At 44.3% G+C, this 20990-nt stretch overlaps 1 protein-coding gene and 1 long non-coding RNA gene across 2 annotated transcripts in view; one reads left to right on the top strand and one right to left on the bottom strand.

The window, feature by feature from the left end:
* The window catches only part of RHBDD1 (rhomboid domain containing 1), a 153454-nt gene that overhangs the window by 127387 nt on the left and 5077 nt on the right, over nucleotides 1-20990 (top strand). The window contains exons 4-6 of the mRNA XM_069727543.1: nucleotides 4246-4331; nucleotides 6776-6829; nucleotides 8285-8413. Coding sequence (XP_069583644.1) covers nucleotides 4246-4331; nucleotides 6776-6829; nucleotides 8285-8413 — 269 coding nt within the window. The remainder of the gene's footprint in view (nucleotides 1-4245; nucleotides 4332-6775; nucleotides 6830-8284; nucleotides 8414-20990) is intronic.
* Nucleotides 4599-6313, bottom strand: LOC138638330 (uncharacterized). Its single transcript, XR_011312483.1, has 2 exons — nucleotides 5186-6313; nucleotides 4599-4666 (listed from the first exon to the last, which is right to left on the bottom strand). It is a non-coding gene; the product is annotated as an uncharacterized lncRNA (long non-coding RNA).

The raw sequence follows: 20990 nt of genomic DNA, 5'->3' as shown, positions 1-20990 counted from the left end.
GTTTCTCCTGAGTACGCTGATACCCCATATGTGGGGGTAAACTATTGTTTGGGCACATGCCGGGGCTCGGAAGTGAAGTAGTGACGTTTTGAAATGCAGACTTTGATGGAATGCTCTGCGGGCGTCACGTTGCGTTTGCAGAGCCCCTGATGTGCCTAAACAGTAGAAACCCCCCACAAGTGACCCCATTTTGGAAACTAGACCCTGAAAGGAACTTATCTAGATGTGTGGTGAGCACTTTGAACCCCCAAGTGCTTCATAGAAGTTTATAATGCAGAGCCGTGAAAATAATAAATACGTTTTCTTTCCTCAAAAATAGTTATTTAGCCCAGAATTTTTTATTTTCCCAAGGGTTACAGGAGAAATTGGACCCCAAAAGTTGTTGTCCAGTTTCTCCTGAGTACGCTGATACCCCATATGTGGGGGTAAACCACTGTTTGGGCACACGTCGGGGCTCAGAAGGGAAGTAGTGACTTTTGAAATGCAGACTTTGATGGAATGGTCTGCGGGTGTCACGTTGCGTTTGCAGAGCCCCTGGTGTGCCTAAACAGTAGAAACCCCCCACAAGTGACCCCATTTTAGAAACTAGACCCCCCAAGGAACTTATCTAGATATGTGGTGAGCACTTTGAACCCCCAAGTGCTTCACAGACGTTTACAACGCAGAGCCGTGAAAATAAAAAATCATTTTTCTTTCCTCAAAAATTATGTTTTAGCAAGCATTTTTTTAGATTCACAAGGGTAACAGGAGAAATTAGACCCCAGTAATTGTTGCACAGTTTGTCCTGAGTATGCTGGTACCCCATATGTGGGGGTAAACCACTGTTTGGGCACACGTCAGGGCTCGGAAGTGAGGGAGCACCATTTGACTTTTTGAATACGAGATTGGCTGGAATCAATGGTGGCGCCATGTTGCGTTTGGAGACCCCTGATGTGCCTAAACAGTGGAAACCCCTCAATTCTAACTCCAACACTAACCCCAACACACCCCTAACCCTAATCCCAACTGTAGCCATAATCCTAATCACAACCCTAACCCCAACACACCCCTAACCACAACACTAACCCCAACACACCCCTAACCCTAACCACAACCCTAATTCCAACCCTAACCCTAAGGCTATGTGCCCACGTTGCGGATTCGTGTGAGATATTTCCGCACCATTTTTGAAAAATCTGCGGGTAAAAGGCACTGTGTTTTACCTGCGGATTTTCCGCGGATTTCCAGTGTTTTTTGTGCGGATTTCACCTGCGGATTCCTATTGAGGAACAGGTGTAAAACGCTGCAGAATCCGCACAAAGAATTGACATGCTGCGGAAAATACAACGCAGCGTTTCCGCGCGGTATTTTCCGCACCATGGGCACAGCGGATTTGGTTTTTCATATGTTTACATGGTACTGTAAACCTGATGGAACACTGCTGCGAATCCGCAGCCAAATCCGCACCGTGTGCACATGGCCTAATTCTAAAGGTATGTGCACACGCTGCGGAAAACGCTGCGGATCCGCAGCAGTTTCCCATGAGTGTACAGTTCAATGTAAACCTATGGGAAACAAAAATCGCTGTGCACATGCTGCGGAAAAACTGCACGGAAACGCAGCGGTTTACATTCCGCAGCATGTCACTTCTTTGTGCGGATTCCGCAGCGGTTTTACAACTGCTCCAATAGAAAATCGCAATTGTAAAACCGCAGTGAAATGCGCAGAAAAAAACGCGGTAAATCCGCCATAAATCCGCAGCGGTTTAGCACTGCGGATTTATCAAATCCGCAGCGGAAAAATCCGCAGAGGACCAGAATACGTGTGCACATTCCTAACCCTAACCCTAGCCCTAACCCTAGCCCTAACCCTACCCCTAACCCTAACCCTAGCCCTACCCCTAACCCTACCCCTAACCCTACCCCTAACCCTACTCCTACCCCTAGCCCTAACCTTAACCCTAACCCTACCCCTAACCCTACCCCTAACCCTAACCCTATTCTAACATTAGTGGAAAAAAAAAATTTCTTTATTTTTTTATTGTCCCTACCTATGGGGGTGACAAAGGGGGGGGGTCATTTATTATTTTTTTTATTTTGATCACTGAGATAGATTATATCTCAGTGATCAAAATGCACTTTGGAACGAATCTGCCGGCCGGCAGATTCGGCGGGCGCACTGCGCATGCGCCCGCCATTTTGGGAGATGGCGGCGCCCGGGAGAAGACGGACGGGACCACGGCTGGATCGGTAAGTATGATAGGGTGGGGTGGGACCACGGGGGGGGGAATCGGAGCGCGGGGGGCGTGGAACGGAGCACGGGGGGGCTGGAATGGAGCACGGGGGGGTGGAACGGAGCACGGGGGGGGTGGATCGGAGTGCAGGGGGGGTGATTGGAGCACGGGGGGGTGATTGGAGCACGGGGGGGTGATTGGAGCACGGGGGGAGCGGACACGAGCACGGGGGGAGCGGAGCACAGGGCGGAGGGGAGCCGGAGCAGTGTACCGGCCAGATCGGGGGGGTGGGGGGGCGATCGGAGGGGTGGGGTGGGGGCACACTAGTATTTCCAGCCATGGCCGATGATATTTCAGCATCGGCCATGGCTGGATTGTAATATTTCACCCGTTATAATGGGTGAAATATTACAAATCGCTCTGATTGGCAGTTTCACTTTCAACAGCCAATCAGAGCGATCGTAGCCACGAGGGGGTGAAGCCACCCCCCCTGGGCTAAACTACCACTCCCCCTGTCCCTGCAGATCGGGTGAAATGGGAGTTAACCCTTTCACCCGATCTGCAGGGACGCGATCTTTCCATGACGCCGCATAGGCGTCATGGGTCGGAATGGCACCGACTTTCATGACGCCTACGTGGCGTCATGGGTCGGGAAGGGGTTAAATAAGTATTTCATCACCTGACAACCAACAAGAATCATGGGTATCACAGACCTGTTAGTTTTTCTGTAAGAAACCCTCCTACTCTGCACTCATTACCTGCATTAATTGCACCTGTTTGAGTGTGTGGACAGGTGTCTCTTATACAGGTAATGAGTTCAATCAATCACACTCCAACCTCTACACCAGTGTTCCCCAACTCCGGTCCTCAAGAGCCACCAACAGGTCATGTATTCAGGATTTCCTTAGTATTGCACAGGTGATGGAATTCTTGCCTTTCCAGGTAATGCAATTATCTCCTGGGCAATACTAAGGAAATCCTAAAAACATGACCTGTTGGTGGCTCTTGAGGACCGGAGTTGGGGAATACTGCTCTACACCATGGCCAAGACCAAATAGATGTCTAAGGACATCAGTGACAAAATTGTAGACCTTTTTGGTATCAACTCCACTCACCATGCTTGGAGGAAGGATGAGTATAACCCGAAGAACACCATCCCAACTGTGAAGCGTGGTGGGGAAACATCATACTTTGGGGGTGGTCCTCCTCCTCTATATCATCTAGATGGTTATTGACACGCTTCAAACGGGCCTGGACATGTGCTGGTGTGAGCAGGGGGACCTTGTGTACCCTGCAGGATTTTAATCCATGACAGCGTAGTTTGTTAATCACAGTAATGTTTGAGATTGTGGGCCCAGCTCTCTTCTGGTCATCGTCCAGGTCCTCCTGTGTAGTTCTGTGCTGATTCCTGACCTATCTCACAATCATCCTTACCTCACGTGGCGAGATCGTGCATGGAGCCCCAGTCCGTGGAAGATTGACAGTCGTCCTTTGTTTCTTCCATTTTCTAGGAATTGTTCCAACAGTCCTGTAGACGATCCCAGCCTTTTATAGATCTACAATTTTTTCCCTGGTGTCCTTACACAGTTCTTTGGTCTTGGCCATGGTGGAGAGGTTGAAGTGTGATTGTGTGGACAGGTGTCTTTTACACAAGTAACAAGTTCAAGCAGGTGCACTTAATACAGATAATGAGTGCAGAGTGGTAGGGCTTCTTAAGAAAAACTAACAGGTCCGTGATGGCCAACGTTCTTGCTGGTTGGTAGGTGACCAAATATTTATTTTATGCAATAAAATGCAATTTAATGATTTAAATTTCATACAATGTGTTTTAATGTTTTTTTATTTTTAGAGTCTGTCTCTCACAGTTGAAGTGTACCTATGATAAAAATTACAGACCTCTCCATTCTTTGTAGGTGGGAAACTTGCAAAATTAGCAGCGTATCAAATATTTTTTTCCACTGTATATGTGTTTTACCTTAACTTCATGTTACAATTAGCATTTTTTATGGCTTTGGTTTGTTTTTGCATGGCAGGACATCTTTTGTTGGGCACCTCTCTGGGATCCTGGTGGGCTTGTTGTACACACACGGACCTTTGATGACGATTCTGGGAACTGCAGGTAATCACACTTTGTTCTGAGCATTGAGAAGGCAGTTGTCTTTTCTTTTATACACCACACCTGTTAGTTTCATGATGCAGATGTCATTCATCGCAAGTAATTGAAATGAATGTTTCTTCTCCGGTTATGAATCCAGAGCTTACCTTGTGGGCACACACAGTGATTGGCGTGATGAATCAGTAATAAAAAGGACAATAAAGCTAAACACGGCGCTTAGAGCATAATGGTTGTAAGTGGAAATAAATGACAGCTTCTGCAGCCATTGAATACAGCCTGTGAATCTCTTTTATTCAGTCTGGTGATGAGAGACATATGGCTGGTGATTCTTTCTCGTTCTGTTTTGAAATATTAAACAAATGAAAAGTGCAAGAAGTCAGGGAGGATAAGACACGTGTTCTGCAAAACCATTTTACTCATTTAGAGGAAAACATTTGGCTACATTAGTTACAAAGTCTGAAAAGTGGAAAAAAGACATAAAACCACATAGTTCATAAGTATTGCAGCAAAACGTAAAAGGCAGGCGGCATCAAGAATGACCTGGTGTGTAAATCAGGTTTTCCTATTTCGAATTGCAACATATAATATAAGCGATCATGTCTCCTAGGAGAACTAAAAAAATGACAGTAAAAGGTTTTTAAAAATATAAAAGTGTAAATTATTCCCTTTTAGCCCAGTTCAAAATATAGAGACTTGAAAAGCAAAAAAAAATAAAAACATTTGACATTTCTGTGTCGAATCATTGAAAATCTAAAATGAATTAATGCATATGATAAACGCTAGCACAAAAGCCATCCCACCGTGTCAAGGTAACTTTGATAGGGACAGTCCTACACTGTCCAATATTAAAACCTTACCATGTGTCAATGTTGACCTCAGTGTGAATAAGGGCAGACAAAAGGACTTGGCCCAACCAGTGAAACACCAGACTGGGGAAGCCTTATATAGTCTCTAGCTCAGAAACAGGGAGGCCACACCCCGGGTTGCACAGAATGCAACAATACAGAGAAAAAAAACACAAAATTGAGCTTAAATTGAGCTGGCACATATGCAGAGGTTAAACACATGTTCACATTGGCCACAAAACATTAAAACCTACAAGAGAAAAAAGTAAACGAAAACCCTGATGTAACTAAGTAAAAAAGCAAAAGTGCATTTAAATAAAACAGAGTTTTTAGTAATACTGTTTTTTGATTAAAAAATAGCACAAAAGCCATCCCACCACATCAAGGTAACTCTGATATGGACAGTCCTACACTGTCTAATATTAAAACCTTACCATGTGTCAATATTGACCTAATTGAAAATCTAAAATGAATTAATGCATAAGATAAACGCTGTAAAGAGGAAAAAGTTCAAACATAATTGCCTTTTTTCGTCCACTGCATTTCCACCAAAATGAAAAGCTAAAGCTCAGTACACGAAATAACAAGCCCTCTGATAGGTCCGTAAACATTAAAATTAAATATATTAAAAAATATTTGGTTTGAGTCGACATAATCTAAGTTTCTGAAATTTGTTTAGACACTAAAATATACAAAACAACTCCTACGAGTCTGGTATCGCCGTAATTACATTCACCTGGCGCATCATTTTATTTCTTTATTTTACTCCCTTATATAGCACCATTAATTCCACAGCACTTTACAGGCATCATCATACTAACATCATTTTTAAAGCACGATGAACACTGTAGAAATTATACCTAAAAAAAAATTAATGGCAGAATTGCATTTTTCTTTTCAGCACATCACTGCAAGTGGAATTTTTGTTTGTTTGTTTTTTTCAGTACATTATATAGTAAAATTAAATTTCCGATTCAAAACTACAACTGTTCCAAAAAAAAACAATTTTTTTTATATTGACCGTAAAATAAAAAAAAATAAAAAAGTCATGTGGGAAAAATTGAAAGTGAGGTGGAAAAGAAAAATCACCTAGCAGAAAGAGAGATGCCAGAGAAGTTCTCCCACACTGTGTGTTAATCCGGTTTGTCCGGTCCGATGGGCCTGGTTTCTGCTGTCTCCACCCATCCTCCCAGCTTCTCCATCCCTCCTCCAGGCTGCCGATAGCCGTCCACCTGCTGTAATTGGCGTAGATGGCGCCTTCTGCATCATCCACATAGCCAGGTAAAATCTCGCGCCTGCGCACTATGCCCTGCCCTATCAGCCAGCTGTCTGCAGCTCTCGCAGTGGTGGCCAAATGTAAGCTGTACAGAGCCAGAACAACACCGCTCCGCTCACGGTGTACTGTCCTTTCTTGTGAGTGCAGGAGTAAAGAACGGCCACTACACTATCCACAGAGCTGTGCTGTTCTGGCTCTGCACACTGTGTACACCCGGCTGTGTCACACCCCATTAATCTGATTACCTAACCTAAAAGGAGACCATCAATATCTAATAGCTGAAATCCCCTTTAATAGTTGTTATAATATATTTTTTTTCTTTTTAGTATCTTTTTTAAGAAATGACCGTCCAGCAAGACCACAAAGGTACAACTATTCTGGTGAGAAGTTTTTTATTCTTTAAAGTCATCTTGCATAATAATCAGGAGCAGCTTATCCCCTTAATGACCGCCAATACGTCTTTTAACTGACCTTAGAGATAAGAGAATAGCCTCCCCATACAGGTGACAATCCATCATCTGTCGGCTGTACACTATAGCTGACAACTTGCTGCATTAGCCACGATCAGTATTTGCACCTTCTAAATCTGTTTAACCCCTTAGATGCTGCTGTCAATAGTGACTACATCATTATAAATGGTTAACAGAGTGTGGGGGCTTCCTCTTTATCCCAATTGGTACCCTCAGATCATGATTTTGCGGTCCTGATGTTTGCCATGGCAATTCATGACCAAATAGCGGCTTTAGAGTCTGATGGCTGTAGTAATCTGTTTAGAAGTTAGCAACATTTAGGTGGTAAAAATACACATTTTCATTTCTGTCATACCACTTTGCATTAATTCCTGTAAAGCACCTGAAGGGTTAATAAACTACCTGACAGCAGTTTTCAATATGTTTAGGGGTGCTGTTTTTAAAATGGTATCACGTTTGGGGGTTTCCCAATATATGGGACCCCTAAAGTCACTTCAAACATGGATAAGTCCCTAAAAAAATAAATTTTGTAAATTTCTTTGAAAAAATGAAAAATTGCTGCTACATTTTTAAACCTCCTAAAATGCTAACAAAATAAAATAACATTTTACAAATGGTCCTGATGTAAAGCAGACATGTGGGAAATGTTATTTATTAATGGTTTGCTGTTATATGACTATCTGGATTAAAGGGATAATCATTCAAATTTAGAAAATTGCTAATTTTTTAACATTTTTCTCAAATTTTTGATTTTTTTTATAAATAAACACAAAAAATGTTGAACTAAATTTACCATTATCATAAAGTAGAATGTGTCACGAAAAAACAATCTCAAAATCACTGGGATTTGTTGAAGCGTTGCAGAGTTATTACCACATAAAGTGACACTGGTCAGATTTCAAAAATTTGGCTCGGTCACTAAGGGGTTATACACATTTGATGGGCAGTACATGGTCTTTCACCATGTACTTGTTGCCCGATCTAAGAGCAGCATGATGTAGGGGCAGAGACCCAGATTCCAGCAATGTATCACTTACCGGGCTGTTTGTTGTAGTTTTGATAAAATCAGAAAGGGTAGCAAAAACCTGTAATGCTTTATTGAGCATGTATCCACATATTTTGTTCTGTTTGAGCTCTTGATTCAGTCCTGTATTCAGGGTAAAGTATGTCTCATAAATATGCAAATGCCTTTCGTTAAATACTTATAACTGGAAACTGTGCATTTTTCTGCCATGTGCTTGTAGTCCTTTTTGCATATAAGGCTGTAAGTGCTCTGTATTATGGTGGCCAATTTACTAACAACATGGCATGTCTTAAAAGTAACGTAGAAGTATTAACACTAAACTGTGAACATTGTTCTAATAGGGCATGCTAGGTATTCCGAGCACCAGTTCCAGGGAAACCGTCCTCCTGGGACCTATGATATGTACACTGGAGGGCTTAATGAAGAAGAACAGCTGCAACAAGCCATAAGTGAGAGTCTTAATGACCCAGGTATGGATTTTATGACTTTGCTGATTTAAATTAGTTGGAAAAATACATATTAAATAGTAAATGTGTTTCAAGATTAGGAGGCATGAACTTGTAAGTACTTGGCAAGTGTCAGATGCAAAAGGATAATTACGTATCTGACCGCATCCAGGCATACACTAATGATTTCTTTACTTTATGAAGTATGAAGGCTGTAGGGGACTTTGTTATTCAAAACACTAATTTCTGTACAGTAGACGTATTATCTTTTGTGAGCATAATGAGAATGGTACAACAGCATACATAGAAATCATGGGGCCCCATAGCAGATGTACTAATTGGGCCCACCCCCACTATCCCAAAATAAATAATATGTTGGGGGGTCATAAATGAGCATAAATCACAACTTTGCATCCCTTTTCAAGTAAAACGCATTAGGATACCCCTTTTGTGTTCCCTATAAATTATGATGCCAACACAAATACCCCACCCAAGCACAGTATGGTACCCCCACAGTGAATTCCTCGACAGTACCTTTAGTACACAAAGCATGCTGTCCCTACAGGACCCTCCTCCTCTTGCAAAGTAGGACACCACCACAATAACCTAGTACAGTATGATGGCCCCTACTCACAGCCTCAATACAGTATGATGGCCCCCACACACATCCCCAATACAGTATGATGGCCCCCACACACATCCCCAATACAGTATGATGGCCCCCACACACAGCCCCAATACAGTATGATGGCCCCCACACACAGCCCCAATACAGTATAATGGCCCCCACACAGAGCCTCAATACAGTATGATGGCCCCCACAAAGAGCCCCAATACAGTATGATGACACCCACACACAGCCCAATACAGTATGATGGCCCCCACACAGAGCCCCAATACAGTATGGTGGCCCCCACACAGAGCCTCAATACAGTATGATGGCCCCCACACAGAGCCTCAATACAGTATGATGGCCCCCACAAAGAGCCCCAATACAGTATGATGACACCCACACACAGCCCAATACAGTATGATGGCCCCCACGCAGAGCCCCAATACAGTATGATGGCGCCAACACACAGCCCCAATACAGTATGATGGTCCCGACACAGAGCTCCAATACAGTATGATGGCCCCCACACACAGCCCCAATACAGTATGATGGCCCCCACACAGAGCCCCAATACAGTATGATGGCCCCCACACACAGCCCCAATACAGTATGATGGCCCCCACACACAGCCCCAATACAGTATGATGGCCCCCACACAGAGCCCCAATAAAGTATGATGGCCCCCACACAGAGCCCCAATACAGTATGATGGCCCCCAGACACAGCCCCAATACAGTATAGTGACCCCCACACAGAGCCCCAATAAAGTATGATGGCCCCACACACAGCCCCAATACAGTATGATGGCCCCACACACAGCCCCAATACAGTATGATGGCCCACACACACAGCCCCAATACAGTATGATGGCCCCCACACACAGCCCCAATACAGTATGATGGCCCCCACACACAGCCCCAATAAAGTATGATGGCCCCACACACAGCCCCAATACAGTATGATGGCCCCACACACAGCCCCAATACAGTATGATGGCCCCCACACACAGCCCCAATACAGTATGATGGCCCCCACACACAGCCCCAATACAGTATGATGGCCCCCACACACAGCCCCAATACAGTATGATGGCCCCACACACAGCCCCAATACAGTATGATGGCCCCCACACACAGCCCCAATACAGTATGATGGCCCCCACACACAGCCCCAATACAGTATGATGGCCCCCACACAGAGCCCCAATACAGTATGATGGCCCCCACACACAGCCCCAATACTGTATGATGGCCCCACACACAGCCCCAATACAGTATGATGGCCACCACACACAGCCCAATACAGTATGATGGCCCCCACACAGCCCAATACAGTATGATGGCCCCAATACAAAGTATCAGCCTCCTAACAGTCTTCCACACAATATGATGACCCTGACAGCATAATGGTCTTCTATACTGCTCCCCTTTCTGCAGAATTTGGTCTGCAGTTCTGACTGTGGTCATCGGCTACCTGTTTCACCATTACTTTCCAGAATGCAGATACAGTTGAAAGTGTGCTGCCTGGTGGGGGTCCTGATCCAGTTGCTGGCATCGGGCTACCCCTGACTCACGGACCCCAGAGCGGCTGCGTGGTCTGCCGCTATTAGTGGTACTCCACTGAAATGGTAGAATATAATATACTGAATGTGTAAATGGAAAAATATTTGAACTTAACATAATCGCACACCAAAAATATTGTGGGGTCTTTGTAGTCACACTGCCTTAGACCTGGCGAGTAATTGCAACCCACAATATAAGACGTGTAAGTCGTGTGCTCACTTCTACAAGTCCTGGGAGCTTCTTTACCAGTTATCCAAATGAGCTCAAGAAAAGGCTAAGTGTCTCTGTAATTCCATTCTGATTTATACAGTCAGTTTTATTATCTCTCTGCCCATTTTCGGCTCGACCTCATATGACCTAAAAGCAACAATGGTGAACAATGGTGTATGCAAGTCATTTATATGACACGTCAGTAATGCTCTCACAACAAAACCCGCCAGTAACTTTCCCAGAACAATTAAATAATATGAAGTCTTACTAATTTATATTAGGGCAAACTCTGCATGGCACTGTGCGGAGACATTGTTATTATTGGCCAGTCCTCCACCATGATTTAATGCTCTCCCCAATGATCGCTTGCTTTTTCATTGCCGCTGACCATGCCACACTGACTAATATGGGATTTTTTTCTTTGCACTGGATTTTGGCATCCCTCGTAACTTAAGAAAATAAAGGCCTTTTCTATGAATGCGTGTTTTGTCTTAATTCCAATAACAACATTTTTCCACATCCAAGATGTGAAATGTTTGGGGGCCGCATTAAATGAATCTCTTTTTTTACCTTCATTAACACCCAGGAGATATATTTTAATTCCTGGAAATCTCAAACATGCCCTTTATTTCTGCAATGTTTTCATAACTGTGTCCCTGTCCTTCTCTTGTTTTTGTAAAAGTGCAGTCTCCCACTTAAAGGATTTAATAGCGCTGGGCATGAATCTGCCTTTTATTGGTAGCAGAGCTGTGCATTAGAGTGGCTTTTGTAATGAGTGCAGAGTGATTTCGGGGAAAAGAGAAGTGATTATCCGCTCAAAAAACAGAGCCCAGATGGGAGCGCAGAGGTAAAGATCCATGACAGGCCCATTACGTCACTGCTCGCTTTCTGGAAGCCGTGATAAGCAGCAATATGGGGGGGGGGGGGGGGGGGGGGGGCAGGGTAGGTTGGATAGTGCGCTGTGCAAGCGTCTCTTGTCCTGCCCTACACTCACTTTCATATACAGCATTAAGGTTCTGCAGTGTGGCTTGTTTTTGTTTGTTTTTTTAACCTATTTTTTCATAATTTTATCAAAATCATAACTAAACCACAGAAGTTCATATGTGAATACATTCCTAATATCCAATGTAGTGAAATTTATGCTACATGTTTATACAGGCTCGGACTGGCCCAATAGAGAACAGGAGGATTCTCCGGTGGGTCCAGGCACTGACACCTGCTGGCATACTGGCCAGCAGCTGCCTAGGGCCTCCACTTCTCCAGGGGCCCCTTGCCAGTGGCTATAGGGCCCCTGAGTCAAGGGGGCCCGCCCTGGGCCAGTAGCAGCAGCTGGAGACAGGATACTGTCCCCGCTGCTAAAGCCAAATGAATATTCACGCTTCCCCCATGCCCCTATGGGCGTGGAAGAGGCCTGAATACCATTTCTCTTTAATAGCAGGCAGCGTTAGCCGCAGGGTGCAGCTAACACTGCCCGCATGTAAAGCCGCACCACACATACACTCACAAAGTACCACACACACACACACAGCACCGCACCGCACACATACACATGCAGGCACACAGACTCCCAGAGCAGCTCACCTCCCAGCATCCTGCTTCCTGTCTGAGACAGCCCAGCTGGATGACGTCATCATTCAGCGTGCTGCTGTCTCAGTCAGAAAGCTTCCAGGAATCCAGCGAGGAAGAGGCTGCTGGAATGAGCTGCTGCTGTGGGGAGGTGAGCTGTGCTGCATGCCTGCGTGTGTGCCTGCCTGCGTGTGTGTGTGAGGTGTGTGAGTGTGTGTGTGAGAGAGCGAGAGAGTGTGTGTGTGAGAGAGAGAGAGAGTGTGTGTGTGATGAGCTGTGGTGAGCTGTGTGTGTGTGCTGAAGGACAATGATATTGGTGGGGGAGACAATGATGGAGGTGATGGGCAATGATTGTGGTTGGGGGAGACAATGATGGAGGTGATGGGCAATGATGGTGGGGAAGACAATGATGGAGGTGATGGGCAATGATGGTGGTGGTGGGGAGGCAATGATGGAGGTGAGGGAAGGCAATTATGGAAGTGATGGGCAGTGATGGTGGGGGACAATGATGGAGGTGATAGGCAATCATGGTGAGGGAGGGAATGATGGAGGTGATGGTCAATGAGGGTGAGGGGAGGCAATGATGGAGGTGATGGGCAATGATGTTGGTGGTGGGGAGGCAATGATGGAGGTGAGGGGAGGCAATGATGGAAGTGATGGGCAGTGATGGTGGGGAGGGAATGATGGAGGTGATGGGCAATGAGGGTGAGGGGAGGCAATGATGGTGGGGGAGGCAATGATAGAGGTGTTAGGTAATGATAGTATGGGAGGCAATGATGGAGGTGATAGGCAATGATGGTGAGGAGGCAATGATGGAGGTGATGGGTAATGATGGTGGTGGGGGTAGGCAATAATGGAGGTGATGAAATGGGCAGTGGTGGTGGGAGGCAATGATGGTGGTGGGGGAGAGGCAATGATGGAGGTGATGGGCAATGGTGGTGGTTAGAGGCAGCGATGGAGGTGATGAAATGGGCAATGATGGTGTTGGGGGGAGGCAATGATGGAGGTGATGGGCAAGGATGGTGATGGGGGAGAGGCAATGATGGAGGTGATGGGCAATGGTGGTGGTGGGAGGCAGTGATGGAGGTGATGAAATGGGCAATGATGGTGGTGGGGGGAGGCAATGATGGAGGTGATGGGCAATGATGGTGGTGGGGGAGAGGCAATGATGGAGGTGATGGGCAATGGTGGTGGGAGGCAGTGATGGAGGTGATGGACAAGGATGGTGGTGGGGGAGGCAATGATGGTGGTGGGGGGAGGCAATGATAGAGGTGATGAAATGGACAATGATGGTGGGGGAGGAGGCAATGATGCAGGTGGTGGAATGGGCAGTGATGGAGGTGGTGGGGGAGAATGATAGGGGTGGTGGGGGAGAAGGCAATGATGGAGGTGGTGATGAGGACAATGATGGGGTGGAGAGGAGCTGCATTATACTTTATGAGGGGGCTACGTTATATTCTGTGGGGGGACTGCATTATTCTCAGGGGACTACATTATATTATGGGAGGCTACATCATACTATGTGAGGGGGCTACAGTATACTCTATGGGGGGGCTGCATAATATTCTGTGGTGGGGCTGCATTATCTCAGTTGACTACATTATATTCTGTGGTGGCTGCATTATACTGTATGAGGGGGCTGCATATACCCTATGAGGGTGCTACATTATATTCTGTGGTGGGGACTGCGTTATACCTGAGGGGGTTGCATTATATTTTGTGGGGTGCTGCATTATATTCTATTAGAGGGGACTGCGTTATATTTTATGAGGGGGCTAAATTATATTCTGTGAGGGGGCTAAATTATATTCTGAGAGGGGGCTACCCCAACCCTTGCTACATAATTAACCCTGCTGTTCGGTCTGGGGAGACCTATTTTGAACTTTGGTATTTTTTGGGGTGTTCAAGATGCGGTTCTGAAACTTGTGGTTGATTGACTTAAATGAGGATGGGTCGGTCGGCCACGGGTTTCAGAGCCGCATCTTGAATATTTTAAAGAATATTGAAGTTCAAAGTCGGTCATTTTTGACCAACAGAACAGCAGGGTTAAGACGAGTACTACCTTATATTATACCCTGATATTAGTGCTTTTTACCGCACAATTGGTGGTCTTGTATCTATTTCTATGTAGCTACATAGTGGGCCCCAAGAATGATTTTCTCTGGTGGGCCCAAGATGCTCCAGTCCGACGCTGTGTTCATAAGATGGTTGTTGTCATTGTGCCTAGTCTTCAAATGACCTAGGAAAGAATAGGATACATTTCTACTGTGTTATAGTGAAATATGTTGGAATATCTTTTTAACACAGTATGAAAAAATTGACAACTGGGTGTTACCGTTGCCTTTGTCAATAGCTACATCTGCACTGAGTGCAGAGAGTTAGAAATACCCCTTGTTCACGCATTCAGTATTTGTAAGCCAAAACCAGGGGTGGGTGCAACATGAAGAAGTGGTGACGTGTTTCTATTATACTTTTCCTCTGGTTGTCCCACTCCTGGTTTTGGCTTACAAATACTGATGTAAAATACTGACCAAATACTGAGCGTGTGAACGTGGTCTAATGCATAGTTTGTCACTCCAGCCACCATTTTGTTGCTCTTATTTGCTTCTAGATGTTTCAATTGCACATCAAATATCATTGAACAAAGGGTTTTTTGTTCTTAAAAAAAAGTTTCAATTTTTGTCACAAATCATTCTATTTTCAAAATTCAACATGTTGCCATCTTATACTTCTTTATGAATAGACTAGATGGCAGCCCGATTCTAAAGAATCGGGAGTCTAGAATCCATATATACTTTATTTATTCAAATGTAAGAATAATACAATTAATAAATAATAGTAAGAAAGAACAAAAATAATAGGCAGTATATGGAGAAAACACCAAACAAAAGTTCAAAATTGGTGTGAAAATGTCACTGAACCACTTCACAACTAAATATATATAGTTTTGGTAAATGGTATTATCATTTTTTTGACGAAATTCGGCAGGAGCCTGAAGAGCAACGTCACTGGGCCCGCCTCCACGCAGTAGAAACTTGCTGTGAGGTAAAAATTCAAAAATCACACCAAAATGGCGGGCGGAGTGTGTCACAGTACGGCACGTTTCTGATTGGTCGCTCGCAGCAGGCGGCAACCAATCAGACACTGGACACTGTTGACGTCACTTATCTCCGGACATTAGCTCCGGACAGGAAGTTGGCACAAATTGCAGGAAGTAGTATTCTAGGCAATTATATATTAGATGTTTACAAAATCAATTGCAAAAACAGCCCACCAAACATTATCATCAATTTATCATACATATTGCAACACTTTGATTACATCTGTGAGGAGTGTTCTCCCCGTGTTTTTCCTCCAGGTTCTCCAGTTTCCTGCCACACTCCAAAGACATACTGATAGGGAACCTAGATTGTGAGCCCCAATGGGGACAGTGATGATGATATCTGTACTATGCTGCGGAATATGATGGCGCTATATGCTGTAGGGAATCGTCTCATTGGCAGCGTTCACACAGGCATGCAGTTTCTTGTGCAAACTATACTATTTAAACTTCTAACAGAAAGTAAAACAGTCTTTTCACCAGCAAAAAGTTATAACGTAACAACAAGCAGGCCCATAGAAGGCACAGACTCATTAGTTGAAATGTCAGTCCTGCTCTTCGAGCCCCCGCAAGATACTGAGGAACATATACCAGGGGTTTTCACCTTCACTCTCAGACACCGTTATTAGAGGTAGTTACACCTCTACTCCCAGTCACTTATGAGGAGCTTTGCTGCCTTTTTTAACCCCTTCATGACCGTGGGATTTTTTCGTTTTTCCGTGTTCGTTTTTCACTCCCCTCCTTCCCAGAGCCATAACTTTTTTATTTTTCCGTCAATTTGGCCATGTGAGGGCTTATTTTTTGCGGGACGAGTTGTACTTTTGAACAACATCATTGGTTTTAGCATGTCGTGTACTAGAAAACGGGAAAAAAATTCCAAGTGCGGTGAAATTGCAAAAAAAGTGCAGTCCCACACTTGTTTTTTGTTTGGCTTTTTTGCTAGGTTCACTAAATGCTAAAACTGACTTGAAATTATGATTCGTACGAGTTCGTAGACACCTAACATGACTAGGTTATTTTTTATCTAAGTGGTGAAAAAAAATTCCAAACTTTGCTAAAAAAAAAAAAAAAAAAATTGCGCCATTTTCCGATACTCGTAGCGTCTCCATTTTTCGTGATCTGGGGTCGGTTGGGGCTTATTTTTTGCGTGCCGAGATGACGTTATTGCATTTTAATGCAATGTCGCGGCGACCAAAAAAACGTAATTGTGGTGTTTCGAATTTTTTTCCCGCTACGCTGTTTAGTGATCAGGTTAATGCTTTTTTTAAATTGATAGATCAGGCGATTCTGAGCGCGGCGATACCAAATATGTGTAGATTTGATATTTTTTTTTATTGATTTATTTTGATTGGGGCGAAAGGGGGGTGATTTAAACTTTTATATTTTTTTTATTTTTTTAACATTTTTTTCAACTTTTTTTTTTTACTTTTGCCATGCTTCAATAGCCTCCATGGGAGGCTAGAAGCTGGCACCACTCGATCGCCTCTGCTACATAGCAGCGATCTGCTGATCGCTGCTATGTAGCAGAAATGGAGGTGTGCTGTGAGCGCCGACCACAGGGTGGTGCTCACAGCCACCGGCGATCAGTAACCATAGAGGTCTCAAGGACCTCTATGGTTACAATGGAGATGCATCGCCGACCCCCGATCATGTGACGGGGGTCGTCGATGACGTCATTTCCGGTCGCCCGGCCGGAAGCGGTAGTTAAATGCCGTTTGACAGCGGCATTTAACTAGTTAATAGGTGCGGGCAGATCGTGATTCTGCCCGTGCCTATTACGGGCACATGTCAGCTGTTCAAAACAGCTGACATGTCCCAGCTTTGGTGCGGGCTCACCGCGGAGCCCTGCATCAAAGCAGGGGATCTGACCTTGGACGTACTATCCCGTCCAAGGTCAGAAAGGGGTTAATATCAGATGCACCTGCTGGATCGGAGGGTGGGAATGACCAGTCCCACCCATCTCTTCTAGTCGTTCCTAAAGACTTGAACCCATACTGGTCCTATTAACCCTCTCAGAAGTTATCAGTGTTGGAGCCTGCTTACCAGGTTTCATATCCCTGAGGCTTGCCACCTCGGTTATACACACCTCCCACCCAGGATTCTGCCAGCTGCTTGCCTACAATATGTAAGGAAATAAATATATACATTTGGGTCATATAATGGCAACAATGCCACAGGCAACAATGACTTGAAAAAAAATCATGACTTTAATGAGTGTAGCTTAAAGTCTTCAAAGATAGATATTGTTGGATTGTGCTACTAAAATCCTTCAATACAATTGGTTATTAAAATTTTGAGCAATTTTTTAAATAGTAACATTTTTGTTTTGTGTACAGCTTGTTGCCTAGGAGACCGACCACCACTTGTAAGCACTGCCCTGAAGCTGCCCGGGGTTAGGCAATAACTGTTTTTCCCGGACTTCGACTTACCAAGAATCGGGCCCAATAGAAAACTATTTGCAATTGCCATGGATGTTTGGCCACTGCTGTTAGACTGCGGTGAAGATTTGTCACCTGTCATTTAGGAAACGAGCTGAATGCAAAAGAAAAGTGTTAATATCTCAAGAACGGCTAAAACTGTTATCACACAGTAAATTGCAAACTTGTTTTTTTAACAATTACCATTTAACATTATCCAGTTATGACAATAGTAAGAAACCCTTAAAGAGGTTGGACCGACTTATTATTTGGCACCCATATAATTTTGTTGATTTGTGAAAATGTTCACCCAAATTATGTATTAAATACAGGGGGACCATATAAATAATGTAAGCAATGAGCGCCCTTGTCCAGTGTAGTTCATCATTGCTGGCCCAGTGTTCTTGTGTCTAGTATGTTTTAATTTTGAAGTAAATCTGTCTGGGTAATTTGCCAACATCCCAGATGGATATCTTTATCAGTGTGTCAAGAGGCACAGCTTGTAATGTATGAATATGGTGTATGTAATGTGTGCCAAGACACAAACAAGACATTCCCCTAAGTTGTATAAAATAAACATATTCTATAGAATTGCTTCAAGACACATGGTAAGTGCAGATAAAACAGCCGTACACGTCTGCAGAATATTGACCTCAGAGTACTAATTGTGGCACATCTGCACAATTCTGTCAGTTCAGCAAGGTGTTTGCCAACCCATGTGGGCACTTTATTAACAGTTGCCATCAGTTTTTTATTTCTCATCATGAAAATATTGTTGAACACAGTCAGACAAAATAAATCCATAGTTATATCTATATGCACAGCTTATTTGTTGATTGTAGAATATTAACAACCAGCAAACATGATGCGGATACTTAACCATTTGAGAACCAACACAAATATGTTAAAGTGGGTTGTCCAGGTAGAAAATATTTATGATCTAGCCATAGGATAGGTTATCAATATGAGATTGGTGGGGTCTGATACATCACACTCCCATCTATTCATTGTCTACAGTTCTGTAGCTGTTCTGAATAGAAGCTGTTCTGCAGTAACCGGCAGCGGCTGCTACACATTAATTGGAGCTGCACTGAGCAACATATTTACATGGCAGATGTGCAGGTTTCTGACTCCCACCGATCTCATTGATGTGCTCTTTTAAATGAATAGCAAAAATAGTGTTATTATTAGAATGGCCCCTGTAAAAATGCATTATTCTGCATGATTATCATGGACAGAGCATTCCTAGGATCGCCGATTTCACACTAATTGTACAAGGTATATAGCCAGCCAATCATCCGACGTAGAAGCAAAATGCTAATTCATCAGGTGAAATGATTTTTTGGTTGGCTCAAGATCATCGTTCTTGGCAGCGCATCATCCTGTGTAAACAGGATTCGTCCTGCTGAGTGTAATGCTGGTTGGTGTGGACCCACTGTACCATGGGCCAAGCTTACCCTGGATGGGCATGACTAAAGGTACCATCACACTAAGCGACGCTGCAGCGATACTGACAACGATCCGGATCGCTGCAGCGTCGCTGTTTGGTCGTTGGAGAGCTGTCACACAGACCGCTCTCCAGCAACCAACTATGCCGGTAACCAGGGTAAACATCGGGTTACTAAGCGCAGGGCCGCGCTTAGTAACCCGATGTTTACCCTGGTTACCAGCGTAAAAGTAAAAAAAAAAAAAAACACTACATACTTACCTTCCGCTGTCTGTCCCTCGGTGCTCTGCTTCTCTGCCCTGTATAAGCACAGCGGCCGGAAAGCACAGCGACTAACGACATCACAGCAGGATTCTGATCGCTGCTGTGTGTCAAACTGAACGATATCGCTAGCCAGGACGCTGCAATGTCACGGATCGCTAGCGATATCGTTTAGTGTGACGGTACCTTAAGTGGCTACTGGGTATTTACTAGAGCAGGGGTCCCCAACTCCAGTCCTCAAGGCCCACCAACATGTCATGTTTTCAGGATTTCCTTAGTCTTGCCCAGGTAATAATTGCATCACCTGTGCAATGCAAAGGAAATCCTGAAAACATGACCTGTTGGTGGGCCTTGAGGACTGGAGTTGGGGACCCCTGCACTAGAGCATCTGATGGTGAGAATAGGCTGAGCCTCCAGTAGACACCAGGTACCACTCCAGGGCAGTCCCCGGGATTGCAGCAGCTGATGGATGGGTGAGAGACTGGGGTATGGGGTGCAGATGGGAGAGACAGAAACCGCAGCTCACCTTGTGGTCTCCATCATAGCGAGACGGAAATGGAAGCTGGAGCTCAGGAGTTACACTAGAAATTGGATCATTAGGAGATTCTCTCGGAGAAGCTGACTGTCCATGGGAGGGTTGGCAAGACACATGGTAGGAGCTTGGGAAACGAGGGGGACATAGCAGTAGACAGATCCTACAGCTGGGTTGCAACCACATGTGGTAGTCCCCACATATATTAAATGCAATTTAATTATTTAAAAATGATACAATGTGATTTTTTGGTTTTTATTTTTAGATTCTCTCTCACAATTGAACTGCACCTACGATAAAAATTACATACCTCTCCATTCTTTATAGGTTGAAAAACTTGCAAAATTGACAGTGTATCAAATACTTATTTTCCCCACTGTATGTATACATTCTGTGGGGAAAGTAATTAAATAGCATTTTATTGCATGAAATAAGTATTTGATCACCTGCCAACCAACAAGAATTCTGACTCTCACAGACCTGTTAGATTTCTGTAAGAAGCCCTCCTACTGTCCACTCAGCTGTATTAATTGCACCTGTTTTAACTTGTTACCTATGTAAAAGACACCTGTCCACACAATCAAAAGTCAGGAATCAGCCCAGAACTACATGTGAGAACCTTGTCAATGACCTGAAGAGAGCTGGGACCACAGTCTCAAACATTAAAAAAAAGGGGAGAAGCCAGCGCTGCTTATCGTCAGAACGCAATACATAAAGTGCATATTCACATATTAATTTCTAACTGTATTTCAAAATGAGACATTTAGCAAACAATTGATCAATTCTTTGAGCTACCCTGCCACGCCAAGGCATTCTCAAATGGGGCAGTCCTACTCTACGTTTTTTATATTGACTGTGCCGTTACGGCCTCCTAAATGTGCTGGGTTATGCAC

Source organism: Ranitomeya imitator, chromosome 5 (genome assembly GCF_032444005.1).
Source record: "Ranitomeya imitator isolate aRanImi1 chromosome 5, aRanImi1.pri, whole genome shotgun sequence".
In the NCBI taxonomy this organism is placed as follows: domain Eukaryota; kingdom Metazoa; phylum Chordata; class Amphibia; order Anura; family Dendrobatidae; genus Ranitomeya; species Ranitomeya imitator.
Note: the sequence above shows the minus strand (reverse complement) of the source record. Positions and strands in the feature narration are given on the sequence as shown.